The sequence below is a fragment of the Marmota flaviventris genome, chromosome 3 (assembly GCF_047511675.1).
Source record: "Marmota flaviventris isolate mMarFla1 chromosome 3, mMarFla1.hap1, whole genome shotgun sequence".
NCBI lineage: Eukaryota > Metazoa > Chordata > Mammalia > Rodentia > Sciuridae > Marmota > Marmota flaviventris.
Window position 1 is genome coordinate 73,749,025 of NC_092500.1, and position 14,713 is coordinate 73,763,737.

General features: G+C 38.3%; 1 protein-coding gene across 1 annotated transcript in view; it reads left to right on the top strand.

Annotated features, from left to right (window-relative positions):
* Gxylt1 (glucoside xylosyltransferase 1) overlaps positions 1 to 14,444 on the top strand; it is a 67,073-nt gene extending 52,629 nt beyond the window's left edge. Inside the window, exons 9-10 of the mRNA XM_071609965.1 lie at positions 11,832 to 11,880; positions 14,311 to 14,444. Coding sequence (XP_071466066.1) covers positions 11,832 to 11,874 — 43 coding nt within the window. The 3' untranslated portion in view covers positions 11,875 to 11,880; positions 14,311 to 14,444. The remainder of the gene's footprint in view (positions 1 to 11,831; positions 11,881 to 14,310) is intronic.
* The last annotated feature ends 269 nt before the right edge of the window (positions 14,445 to 14,713 follow it).

Here is a 14,713-nt window from a genome sequence, read left to right on the forward strand (position 1 = left end):
GAGCTACCCAGTGTATGTGTTTATTATACCTGTTGTCATGAATTTTAGGTACCTTCAGATATTGCCATTTCAAATGAAAAAAGTTATAAGAGTAGTATAAGGGACTGCAGTGTACTTTTTACTATTTTTAAATTTTGTTTTATGTGAGGCACTGGGTTGGATCCTCAGAACCACAGAAATAAATAATAAATAAAAATAAATAATAAAAAACCACATAAATAAATAAATAAATATGTTGTGTCTACCTACTACTAAAAAAGTATTTTTTTAAAAAGAAACAATGATTCAATTCTATTACTTATGGCACAGCTCATATTCAAATGCTTATCAGTTGTCCTGATTTTTGCAGCTCCAGAACCACTTCTGGTTCAAGATCCAATTCATGTGCATACATTGCATTATCATGTTAATTACATCTTTAATCTAGCACTTTTCCTCAGCCTTTTTTGGTCTTTCTTTCTTATTTTTTTGGTACTGAGGATTAAACTCAGGGGCATTCAACCACTGAGCCACATCCCCAGCCCTATTTTGTATTTTATTTAGAAAGAGGATCTCACTGAGTTGTTTAGTGCCTTGCTTTTGCTGAGGCTGGCTTTGAACTTGTGATCCTCTTGCCTCAACCTCCTGAGCTGCTGAGATTATGGGCATGCGCTGCTGTGCCTGGCTCTTTTTCAGTCTTTTTTTAAGCTTGACACTTTTTTTTTCTATTATTATAACAAAAAATGTAATGTTATGTAATGGTATAATTTTTTATTCATGAAATCATAGTTAGGTTTACAGGAGTCTTTCCTTCCCACCTCCCTTTTTCCTTCTTAGTTTCTTTTTTTTTTTTTTTTTTTGCTAAAGGCAAAGAACTTTCCTATGATGGTGAAAAATGTAATGGTTTCAAGGATTGTTTGCTTGAGACTAGAACAGTCTATTAAAAAAACTACGTTTATAGAAATATTTATTGTAGGAGGAGGCCATTGGTCAAGCTGTGTTAGAGGCAGGCAAGTGATTTTACTCCTAAACAGTGGTGGTAATTGATTCATGATGATATCACTGATCTGACTATAAAGAACTCCTTTCAGTATTAAAAATGGTGCAAATACTCAAAATTAGAAACATAATTTAAAAGTTTCTATTTGTGAATTCTATTTACAAGGAATAAGTTGATAACAGATTAATTTTAAATATTGTAGAATTCTATTTTGATAGGTGGCAGAGCATTATAACAGTCCCTATAGCAATACTGAGTGCCAGATACTTTCATAATTATCTAATTTAATCTTCACAATAAACTTGTAAAGGTATATATTATTCAACATGTTGTACAGACGAGGAAACCAAGGCCCAGAGAGAGTAAGTAACTAGTACAGCTTTCAAAAAACAAAATTGGTCCTGGATTCTAGAGCATTTTGAGTCCAAAAGCCTGCATTTGTAATCAGCATGTTAACAAGGCCAGAGTCAAATAATTAAGAAAGTATAGGCAAAATTACATTGTTTTCTTCATTGTCAGACTTGTGGGGGCTTTTATTATAAAGATGAGCATTGGAAATTTTCAAGAGGGGAAAGAGCTTGAGGCCATTTCTTAAACTTGTACATTCATAGCATTCTCCCAATCCCATCTCAGAATACTTTTCTTATCTGGTGGCACTTGCCAACATTGGCTTAGGAGGTGGAGTATACATGGCTTGAAGAAGGTGGGAGTACCTAGCTATGGTTGGAAAAAGAAGATGGAGGACTAGTTACAGAAGAATGGCCAAAGAATTATAGTTTTTATGAATTAACTCTGGGTCTGAACAGCCCTCTTTGCATGGTTTCCTCTTTGCTACATCTGTCTGCAGCAGGGCTACTCCAGGTACTGTAGCTAACAGCCCTTAGGGAAGTTTTAAAATTTCTGTTTGAAATGCTGACTGAGAATATAAATTTATGGAAGAAAATAAATAAATCAAAGAAAATAAATTTGTGGAAGAGAAAGAAGAGCTAAGTAGGCCAATATGAGTGCTGAGAAGGAAGCAGAGGGGGTTAGGTAGGAGCCAGAATATGAAGAGGAGGAAGAATGGTGATGGTGAAGCAAAGAAGAGGATAACTGGCCAAGGCTAAGAGGGCCAGAGGTGGGCAGGAGTGGGGAGGGACAGAGCTGGTAGTGATGATGAGACAACAATGAAGGACAATTGCGATAGTCAAACATTTTGTCACTGTGATCAAAATAATCAACAAGAACAACTTAGAGGAGGAAAGTTTATTTTGGCTAATGGTTTCAGTGGTTTAGTCTCTGGTTGATTGACTCCATTGCTCTGGGCCTGCGGTAAGGCAGAGAATCATGGTGGCATGGCATGGCAGAGGAAAGCAGGGGGGGTAGAGAGAGACGCTAGGGACAGGATATAATCCCTAAAAATGTGTCCCTCGTGATCTGCTTCTCCAGCTGCCTCCACTGTCTATAATTGCACCCAGTAGTTCATTCAGATTATTAGTTCATAAAATGGATTAACCCACTGATGAGGCCAAAGCTCTCATAATCTAATCATTTTACCTCTAAACATTCCTGTATTGCCTAACGTGAGCTTTTCAGGGAACATCTCATGTCCAAATCATAACAAAAATGAAATGGTGTTTTCCTAAAAGGGCATAATTTTATGAGGGCAGGGGAAATGGGAATTATTTCTTAGAGTTTTAGTTTTGCAAGATGAGAAGAATTCTGGAGACTGATAGCATGACAATGTGAATGTACTTTACATAGCTAAACTGTATACCTAAAATGGTTAAGATATTATATTTTATGTATGTTTCACCACAATTTAAAAAATGTATACAGTGATATTCACAGCTCTAGTCTTCCCATGCAGAATCCAGTTGGAGTAGAACCTTAGCTTTATTAGCTGAAAATTTCCAGTGGAGTGGAAAATTTCCAATGGACAAAATTCCAAGGCCAAGTTTGCTTTTAAATATTACTTTTAAAAGGAAAGTTTTATTAGTAGTTTACTTTATATGACATAAATTTATACTTTAGGTTTTTAAAATTAAAGTATTAAGAGTTCAGTTGATGGGCAAAACATCTTTGAAGTCTTCTCAGTCTTACTCAGATATTCCTTGTGATGCATCCATATTTCTTATAATTTTAAAGAATGGGTAAAACTTATTTTTTAAAAAAAGAAAAAAGGACTACGGGTGTAGGTCAGTAGTAAAGTGCTTGCCTAACATATGCAAGGCCCTGGATTTGATCCCCAGTACCACTCTCCCCAACCCTACACACAAAGGGAAAAAAACAACAACAAAAAATATAATTTTATTCAGAGCATTTTGATAGTATTTTAACCCCTAAGACTAAAACATCTAGGATTCTTTCCTCTTTCCTCCTACTTCCACCACCAATTCTCACTGCCCCAAGGCAGCTTTATTCATATGTCCCCAGACAGCATTGTAATTGCAAAGTTAAGGCCCTATGTGTGTATTTTGGCAGGTAGCCCAATGGATATGAGGCCAGTACAAAAGGTACCCAAATTAATAGCAATATCAGAATAATAGAAACAGTTACCATTCTGTTAAAACAGAAAATCACTGTGACACAAATGAAGACCTAGAAGGTCTAACTTTGGGTAACATATGGAAATATTTCACTTTACAAATTCTAGAGAAGTATCATACTTTTTTGTGCTCAGTAATTATTAAGTAACAGAGAGCACATTGTGAAGTAAGGGCCAAACAGTCAAGACTTTAGAAAGCACTTCCTTTCATCAGCATAGAAACAGATGGAGCCAGGTAGCGGACATAATGGGAGCCTTTAAACGACTAAATCAGCACAATACCACGGAGGCATATTTGCAACTTCCCAGTTTCTTCTGAGGCCAGACTAAGAACATATTAATAGGGCATCAATTGCACATTTTAAGTTCAAGGGAGAAAATCCCAAAATGTAATGAAATGAGAGGTAAATCATGTTTTAGAATCAGCAATAAAGGAGGCAGATGCTCTGACAATAATGCTGATATATCCAGGGAGGCATCAAGGATCCGGATGCTTCTTCCTTAGATTAGCACTGCCTAATTAAGAATAATTGAATTATAGGCACTGCTTGTGAGGCTGATCTCATTTGTCTTGCTGATGGTAACTCCAAAACACACCCACACTTGAATTAATTCACTGGCAGTTACGGGAAGAGGAGTGAAATATTTCAGCAGCTTGATCAGAAGGGCTGGACTGCAGTGCTGTCGTTTCTGTGAGATAGCTTAGCTGTGTTCTGAAATGCATCATTAGGCTGGTCAATCAACCCTCTTCCTCAGTTTCTTAAGGGTGATGCTGGACAGCACACGGAGCTCAGACCTAGTTAGCCTTCTGGTCTCCCCGATTATGCTCTTCCTGATAACCCCTAGGGAGCCCCAGTGTCAAGTGTGTGGCCCCGATTCCACTTTGATCACGTAGAAGCAAAAAGTGACACTGTGCCCTGCTTCCAATATGATTCAGCACTTCACATATTTCACATAGGACAGTCAGGGTGAAAACATGTAGTTCAGATATAAACCCCAAATAACCTGGTCACCCTGACTGGCCACGGGCACTCCAGTGGCAAAACCTTGACTATTTCCTGGAAACCATTTTCTACTAATGATTGCCATGCTGGTGTCTGAACATTTGCCAAGACCTTTGTGAATTTTATAACCATATAGCTGGGCATGGTGGCACATACCTGTAATTCCAGTGGCACAGGAGGCTGAGGCAGGAGAATTGTGAGTTCAAAACCAGCCTCAGCAAAAGCGAGGTGCTAAGCAACTCAGTGAGACCTTGTCTCAAAATAAAATACAAAATAGGGCTAGGGATGTGGCTCAGTGGCTGAGTGCCCCTGAGTTCAATCCCTGGTATCCCCACCACCACAAAAATAAGCATTTTATAGCCACGTGAGAAAGCTCCTGTTTTTCCATCATGAATAGACTAATATTAACTTGGTAACATTGGGTGGTGTATTTGGCCAGCCAATTCTTCTGAAGTATGACTTTCTTGCCCTCTTGGAAAATGAATGTTTTATTTCCTTTTCTAAACACGTCTTTCTCTGAATCTTACACTGACAATCATCTAAAAAGCTTTTGTGGAAAACCTCCAGTTGTTTCTTACTACTTATCCAATCCAAAGTCCTTTGAATGATATGTTACCTCCTTTAAAATCTGATTTTTAACTTCTCCAAACTTATGTCGTTTTGCTCACATGAATAGCATAACAGCCAGATAGACCATGATGCCTGGATTGTCACCTCTTCACTTTTGCTCACATTTGCTGTCTTCCATCTGCAAAGCCCTCTGCACATCTCTCTCTTTTTTTGGTTATCTATTTATTCTAACTTGTTATACATGATGGCAGAATGCAATTCATTTCATATTACACATATAGAGCATAATTTTTCAAGTCACTGATTGTTTACAAAGTATTTTCACACCATTTGTGTCTTTATACATGTACTTAGGGTAATGATGTCTAACTCATTCCACCATCATTCCTACCCCTTTTCCCCCTCCCTAACCCTCTCTCCTCTTTGCCCTATCTAAAGTTCCTCCATTTCTCCCATGCTCCCTGCCCCCCAGTGCCATTATGAGTCAGCATCCTCATATCAAAGAAAACATTTGGCCTTTGGTTTTTTGGGATTGGCTTACTTCACTTAGCATGGTGTTCTCCAACTTCATCCATTTACCTGCAAATGCCATGATTTTTATTCTCTTTTGTTGCTGAGTAATGTTCCATTATGCATATATGCTACATTTCTTCATCAACGCAGTAAAGGGTTTTGATCAGGTGGCATCCAGCCTCTCTCCAGCTCTACAGAATTGCTCCCTGCAAGTATCCATTCATCTGCTCAAGGGCATCTGGGTTGGTTCCATAATTTAGCTATTGTGAATTGTGCTGCTATAAACATTGATATAGTTGTGTCCCTGTAATATGCTGTTTTTAAGTCCTTCGGGTGTACACCAAGGAGTGGAATAGCAGGGTCAAAATGGTGGTTCCATTCCAAGTTTTCCAAGGAATCTCCATACTGCTTTCCAGATTGGTTGCACCAATTTGCAGTCCAACCAGCAATGTATGAGTGTCCTCTGCACATCTCTTTATCAATGCAAATAAAGTCTCTCTCTCTAGTGCAGCACAGATCCTAAGTGGTTCATGAAACCCTGGCTGGTAGCTCTCAGGGCTTTTCCATCTCTCAACTCAATGTTTGCCACACAGCATATAGTCACTAGTCACTATGCAAAGTATTTTGCATTCACATTTTATGCCTGTGTACCCCATCTTTCTGGGTAGATTATAAACTTCAGTCCGTAGGTAAAAATTTTTTTCCAATGCAGGTCTGATATTCAACTGGGGGCTTGAAAACTGAGTACTATTTCTGCTTTTCACAATAATGCCACTTTGTTATGGAGTTGTGAAACAAACTGGGGTATGAACTGCTTTTAAGAATTCTGTGCCAAGTCCCACCTTTCAATCTCCTAAGAATAAACTGGAGAGCTCTCATCATTCCCTGATTACTTTCTGTTATATGAAATCAATCAAGTCCAGTTAAAACTTCAATTTCATATCTAATGCAAAACTCTTCCCCAGTGCAGGTCAGACTCTTACTCTTCTATTATTCTCTCTTGAACATGGGGAGGGGATGAGAGAACAGGACAAATACCTCTTCTTCTTTGGGTGGGACTGCAATCTTCTCCTTATTGCTTTTCTGGTAACACTGAGGACAGATGATGTGCTCTTGGAGAGCATGTGCTCTGGCTTCTCATGAGGCTCTTCACTGCCATGTTTCCTGTGTGGGAAACTGTTTCCAGATCCACCTCTTCCTTTGACCTCCTCTTACTGCAGGACCATTCTCCAGGCCAAGGGCTCCCTTGCCGCTGTACTGGTTAAGTAACTCATGCTCCACTGGACCCCCGGGAGAGTCACATGTTACCAAAACCACGAGGGACAAGTGCTGACCCTTTCATTCTTCCCTTCTCTCAATCCTGCCTCTTTTCTTTCCTTCTCTTTCCTCTGCACAGGATGGCCTTGAAACAGATACTGCTAATAGTTTTCCTCTTCCAAAACTCAAGTTGGAGTTTAATCCCCATCGTGCTATTTAATCTGACTATGCTATTTAGAGGTAGAACAAAATGATTCACAAAATGATTAGTATTAGATAAGATAATGTGGAGCCCCCATGATTTAATTCTGGTGGCTTTATAAAAAGAGAGAGACCCAAAGACAGGACAGACACACACACATACACACACACACACACACAGTCTTTGTCCCATGATGGCCTGTGCTACGTAGGGACCTTGTTAAGAAGAAGGCTACATAACCAGAAGGGGGCTCTCTTGACCTTGAATCAGAACCATGAGGCAAAATAAACCTCTTTTCTTTATAACACACCCAGCCTTTAGTATTATTAGTAACAGAAAATGGCTTAGAAACTACTTTTCTGTAGCAGAAGCTCTTTGCAAAAATTATCCTTGTTCAAAATTGTAAAATGAATAGCTGTTTCATTTCTAAATCTTTAATGAGGGCTTAAAATGTCCTCAGTCACAGAATTGTTCATTTCATTAAAATGGGGACCATTAAAACAGTTTATTTTCCATCTTACATTTTTCTAAAAATTGTAATATACAAATTTTATTCTCTAAGATGCAGTTGAAACATAACTAAATTTCAGACATTTTTCAGAAAATTTATATACTCACATACATTTACATATATGTTTATACACATACTTTTTTTTTTTTTTTTTGGTACTAGGGATTGAACCTAGGGGTGCTCTATCATGGAGCTACTTCCCCAGCCCTTTCTTTGTTTTTTTATTTTGAGACTGGGTCTTGCTAATTTGCTGAGTTTGGCCTTGAACTTGTGATTCTCCTGCCTCAGCCTCCTGAATAGCTGGGATTACAGGCCTATACTACCATGCTTGACTTAATCTATATTATATTTATATAATTCTATATTATAATTTATATTCAACCATTGCCTTTTTATTTCAGTTTAAATTATTTCCAATAATAATAATTCTTTTTCTAGTCCATCATCAGTGTAATCATTTCAAGATTTTATTTTTGACACCTTACATGCTGCTTTAATGCATTTTTGTGTTCTTTATCTGCTATTTCTAATAGCTGAAGTCCTTGAGGGCCTAATTTCTTATTTCTGCTGACTTTTAGTCATGGAAGCTTGTCTGCTGATGTGTTTTATAATTTTGGATTGTGGGATCATATTTGCCTGAACTTTATCTGTTGATGTCTTGTTTCAGAGTTCTGGAGGCTGAATGTTAATCCCAACTGCATGAAGTTTAGCCCAAAGTTATGCATCCCAGGAGAGGCTTTTATTTTTAAACACCCTGAATCTGGGTCAAGACAGACAAATCTCCTGTTCTCTCTCTTTGTGGTAAGCCGCCAGACTTTCCCCAGCCTTCTCCTTAACTGAACGTGAGCACTTTATTGTGAGACTTTAATTCCAAATCCCTTCCTCGTATGAGTTCACAGCTTTGCTTCCTGTCCCCAAGCAGCCATTAAAACACAAGACTTTAGATAATGAAGCAAACAATGGCTTTGAGGCTGACTGCACTTTTAGTGTCAGTCTAGACTGGGGTTACAGTAGCTAGCTTTTTAGCCTTGACCCTCAGGAATGCTCCATACTCTGTTTTTGTGTTTTTAAAAATGAACTAAATTATATATTAGGAAGGACTAGTGTTATATTTTATTTAGTTTGTCTAAATATCTATAGAAAAATTTTTTTGAAAATATCTAGCCTTCTATTCCTTTAAATTTCAAATCCTACCTATTTCCCCCAGGATTTTTCTTATATCTTGTTCTGAAGCAATGGAATAATGAAACCTGTGTTTGTTGAATTTCTTTTATGTGTCAAGTGCTTTCTATCTGTGATCTCATTTTGTCATCTCTACTGTAACACTGATCATCCTATGAATAGAATGATCCCTATTACTCTGTTTTTACTCCTTTTGTGTATCCTGTACAATTGGCATGATGTGATTATTTATTTTTCTGCTTTCTTATTTTCCTATTCCATTGTAACTTAAGTTCTATGTCTATCTTGGGGGACCATGTCTATTTTTCTTTAATTTTTTCTTTTTGGGGTACCAGAAATTGAACCCAGGGGCCCTTTACTACTGAGCCACATCCCTGACCCTTTTAAAATGTTTTATTTAGAGACAGGGTCTTGCTGAGTTGCTTATGGCCTTGCTAGGTTGCTCAGGCTGGCTTTGAACTTGCGATCCTCCTGCCTCCGATTCCTGAGCCACTGGGATTATAGGCATGTGTCACTCTGCCCAGCAACTGTGTCTATCTTGTTCTTAATTGAATTTCTAATATCTATGTGAGTGGCACCTGATAAGATCTTGCTAAGAACTTGCCATAGAGATTAACATCATCTGTGATGGAGGTAATATTGTGCATATTTTCAAATGAGAACCTGGCCCAGAAAGATGAAGTGACTTGTCCAAGGTTATTGAGATAGTCAGAGGTACGTGATATAAGATCAGATGCCAAAGTTCATTTTTCTGTAATTTGGGAAGCCATTTCTTTCATTAGTTTCTGGGAAGCCAAGGTGAATACCTGTATTATAAAAGTGTTTTGATTAAATGACAACCCTAATAAATTGTTCACATCATTAATTTCAAATTACATTTAGTTTTAATACTGTTAGATGCTATTATATAGAATTATGGAAATTTCACAGAGTCAGCATCTCAGGATAAATTGTTCAAGCCCTATTGATTATACTTTGTGCCAATTTTTTTTTTCTTACTTCTGTAAACTGGATAACTCATTTGTTTTGGGAAGTGTAATTTGGATTCTTACCTCAGTAAAGAGGAATATTAAAAATCATTCCTCTTGCTGGGTGTGGTGGTGCACTCCTGTAATGGCAGTGGCTTGGGAGGCTGAAGCAGGAGAATTGTCAGCCTTAGCAACTTATCGATGCCCTAAGCAACTTAGTGAGGCCCTAAGCAACTTAGTGAACCCCTGTCTCTAACTAAAATAGAAAAAAGGGGTGGGGATCTGGCTTAGTTGTTGAGTGCCCCTAGGTTCAATCCCTTGTATGTATGTATGTGTGTGTGTGTGTGTGTGTGTGTGTGTATGAGGATCGCCAAGTTCAAGGTCACTCTTGGCAACTTAGTGAGACCTGTTTCAAAATTAAAAATACAGAGGGCTGGGGGGTGTAGCTCCATGGTAGAGTGCCCCTGGGTTCAACCTCCAGTACTGTATAAACAAACAAAAACCCTCCATACACCAACATGTGTGTGTATGCGTGCATACATGTATATATATACAGGTATATATATACATATACTTATAAGTACATATACACACATGTAGACACATAACTTTTTTTGAGGCAGGGTTTTGCTATGTTGCCCAGGGTTGCCTTGAACACGTGATCCTCTTGACTCAGCCTCCTGAGTAGCTAGGAAAGCTACATTTTTTAAATTGGAGAATATTTTCTGCAATAGAGACTGGACAAACTGGTGACCAATGTTCAGTGAATATCATGAAGTGTGGGGAGCCACTCTGACTCAATCCTGAAGCAAGAGGCTTTGACTGATCACTACATTTTGTAGTGATCTGGGCATTGTCCTCGGTCAGGAAGTTGAGGGTGTGTCTTCAGATGTAGGTGACGCCCCTTGGGTTGAATTACTCTCACCTGTCCCATGTAACCCTGCCCCTTCTGGCCTTTTTTGGATGAAACTTTCTAAGAACAAATATCCCCCCAATAAAAGCCCACTTCCAAACGTGCTCACTTTCTCTAGCCAGCCTCTCATGTCATTCTCTTGCTCTCCAGATTTGGGGAGTGGAGGAGCCGTCTTGAAGCTTGTGTAAAATACAGTGTGTGTCTGTGTTTTATTTGGTGTCCCTGGAAATTCACACGAGCGACCTTAAATTCAGCTGCCCGTGCGGGTCGCGGGGCAGCAATGAAGAATATCCATAAGCTGGAGAAAATATGCACCAAAGACGAGATCCTCACATAGAAAAAGTAGCTATTATTGTTTGCTGAGCAGAAAGGCCATTTTGGATCTTTTGAGGATAAATCGGTCTCTAAGAAATTGTAGGTTGCCACAGCTATGGTTCATTCTCTGGTGGAGGTTGAAAAAAATGAATGTATGTGCTGTCTCAATATAAAGACTTTGACCTATTGTGCCTTTTCAGCTTAGTGCTATGAAAAAAGTGGCTCCTATTGTCTGAAAGAGTCGTTTTCTGTAGAGCCTGGAAAACATTCTTACACTTTTAATGGTAATTTTAAAAACGTTGTCTACAGGGTTCTATATTGTATAGCTGGAGGCAAAATCTGAGTTCATTTCTCAGAAGACTCAGAGCCTGGACTGTTGGGCGGGTTCCCATGGTGGTAAGCACAAAGCACAGCTTTTCAATCTTAAAAGAGAGAGCGTGGGTTTGTTTATGTTAGGTTGTACATCAATGCTATTTTGGAAATAGTTTTTTTTTTCCAATACATGAGATATCATAAAAGCCAGTGTTTAGGGAAAATAACTTTTCAAAAATAGCACACTTTTGAGATAAAGTAAAAATATAATTTGTGAGAATTTCCATGTAGCTATGAATATGGAAAATGATAACATAGATTGTGAGCTCTTAGGGGCACACGTTTTACTTTTTCTTTTTTTGGCAGTACTGGGAATTGAACCAAGGCACATTTTACTACTGAGCTACATCCCCAGATCTTTTTATTTTACTTTGAGACAGGATCTTACTAAATTGCTGAGGCTGGCCTTGAACTTGCGATTTTCCTGCCTCAGACTCCTGTGTAGTTGGGATTACAGGTGTGCCCCACCATGCTAGAATCTCTTAATAATTCTTTTTCTTCCCTTCCCTGCCATCTAGTCAACCCCCAGATGAAGGTCTTTGGAGATACCCATCCAAATGATCACAGGTGAGCCTCTACATGAATGGGTTCCACAGGGCACCCCATTCTGGTTTCCACAGCTTTAGCAAAAATGTCTTTTTTTCTTGAGTGACCATGAGCTCCCTCTTAACTTCCCCTGAGAGATCTGTTCTCTGAAGCCTTTTTTGAATCCCCCCTTTTTTTTCTGTCAAAAGCCATTTAGACAGGTAAAAGAATATAAGTAACAATAAATATTTGCAAGGATGTGGGGAGAAAGGTACTCTCATACATTGTTGGTGGGATTCCAAATTGGTGCAATCACTATGGAAAGCAGTATGGAGGTTCCTTAGAAAATTTGTAAAAGAACCATCATTTGACCCAGTTATCCCACTCCCTGGTCTATACCCAAAGAACTTAAAAACAGCATGCTACAGTGACACAGTCACATTTATGTTTATAGCAGCTCAATTCACAATAGCCAAGCTATGCAAATAAACTAGGTGTCCTTCAATGGATGAATGGATAAAGAAAATGTGGCATATATACACAATGGAGTATTGCTCAGCAATAAAGTAGAAATTATGGCATTTGCCGGTAAATGGATGAAACCTGAGAATATCATGTTAAGTGAAATGAGCAATCTCCAAAAAAACCAAAGGCTGAATGTTCTCTCTGATTTGTGGATGCTAACCCAGAACAGGGGAGGTTGGGAGGGGAATAATAGAAATTGATTAGACTGGACAGGGGGTAACAGAGGGAGGGGAGAGGGAAGGAAAATAGGAAGGACAGTAGAATTAATTAGTCATAACTTACCTAGTCCTTATATTTGTATACATGACCAGGGTAACTCTACATTATGTATGATCACAAGAGTGGGAACCTAATAGAATAAGTTATACTTTATGTATGTATATTGTGCCCAAATACATTCTACTGTCATGTATAACTAAAAAGAAAAAGAAAAAAAAAACATGTAGACATTTGAAGGCAGATATGACATAACATCTTAACATGATGTGGCAGGCACCAGGCCATAAAGTCAGATTGACTTCTCCCTTTCAGAACACACCGGATCTTTTCACTACCGCACCCCCACTCTGAGGGGGAGAGAAAGAACTCACACTTTCCTGAGGCCTCTTTCTTGTTGCAAATTAAGACTTCTACTTTAAAATCCATTTCACCATGTGATTCTCCCTCCAAGACTGGAAGGGGAAAGCTTTTTCTCATGCGTGGATAAGGAACACTGTGAATTCTTTATCCAAATGACCATGAATTTAGAAAATGATGTAAATGCTTACTGTAGCAGAGCATGCAGTGTCTGTGGAATAGTGAAATATGGAAAGATGTTTGGTTAGGCGAGTAGACCTGGAACTTGGAGAGGGAAGGGGGAGAGGAGGTGTAGGAGTTGTCAACATAGAGGCAGAAGTAGAGAACTATATGTGCTGGGTGTTCTGCTAAGCATTATGATAAGCTATGTGCACTAGTATGTGTTTCCACCTTTAGAATTTGTATCCAATCATTGGAGTTTCAGAGAGAACAGGTAGATCAGGTAGAGGAGATAGTCTAATACTAATAACTAAAAAGACATGCTTATTCTTGTAAATAAAATATAACTTTCTAATTTTTTTAGGAATTGAATTATAATTCTGTTATGACAAATGGCAATCTGTAACTAAAATTTAAAAATAGCAGTTGTCATGTCTAAAATTTGAGAGGGGCTATTTAAAAATATGGCATTTAAATTTATACATGAACTGAAAGATGAAGCAAGTCCTGTCATAATTTGACAGGCATAATCACCTATCCTGTGATGCAAACCGTAACCTAATAGCAAGATGCTAATAGTGCCTTGGTGCAGGTGTTGCTAATTAGCCATTGGATTAGGCGGCATCATATTCTTCCTCTCACCTATGCATAATGTTTGTGCAAAATGCAAATGTGGAGTTCTACACTGAAATGTTTAAGTGCCAACCACAGGACATGGGCTGACCTTGAAACAATGAGAATTTTCAATTGAACGATAATCATGGTGTAGATGTAGTTTAGAGCTCAGTCTGATTCCAAGTTCTCCTCTCAGTTGTCGAGGTCTACTCTCAGACAGGAAGTTAAGGTCAATTTGGGCTCCAGCCAAGTAACTAGGTGAGAAGACAGAAGCCATTTCTTGTTTACTTTTCCTAACATTTCTAGTAGTTGGATTGCTTTGGGAGAACAGTAGCAATTACTGTATAATTAAGGATCATTTGTTTTTCATTCAGGACATATTTATTGAATGCCTACCATGTACCTGCACTCAGTATGGAGTAGGAATGATATAAATGTTTGTTGAATAAAAAATAATCACTGAAAGTTACAAAAAGGGTTTTGTAAATACTTTTTAAATTTTGGAATTACCTATTGGGAGGAAATTGTTTCTATTTGGGTAATGGGAGGGTAGAAGAGAGTCCTAATACTCATCGAGTTATTTTCCCTACATTTTAGGTAGGAAGAAAATACTACTTCTGGCCAATGAAACTTGAATCTCCCTCTGGGCTGAGACAGTGGGAAGCCCAGGGATCTGGAAGGAAGCTACATCTCCTGATGATGCTATTGAGCAGAAGGCTTTGCTGGATTATTCAGGATGTGTAGCATGAGTAAGAAATAAAGTCTTATGTTAAGATAATTTGAATTATTTGTTATTTTAGTAAAGAGTTTTGAGATTACTTTTGTCCTTTTAAAAATACCTTTATTTATTTATTTATTTTAATGTGGTGCTGAGGATTAAACCCAGTGCCTAACACATGCCAGGCATTGCTCTGCCACTGAGCCACAACCACAGCCCCTTGAGGTTGCTTTTAAAAATTTATATTTTCTTTTAATTAACACAATTGTGCATGCTTATGGG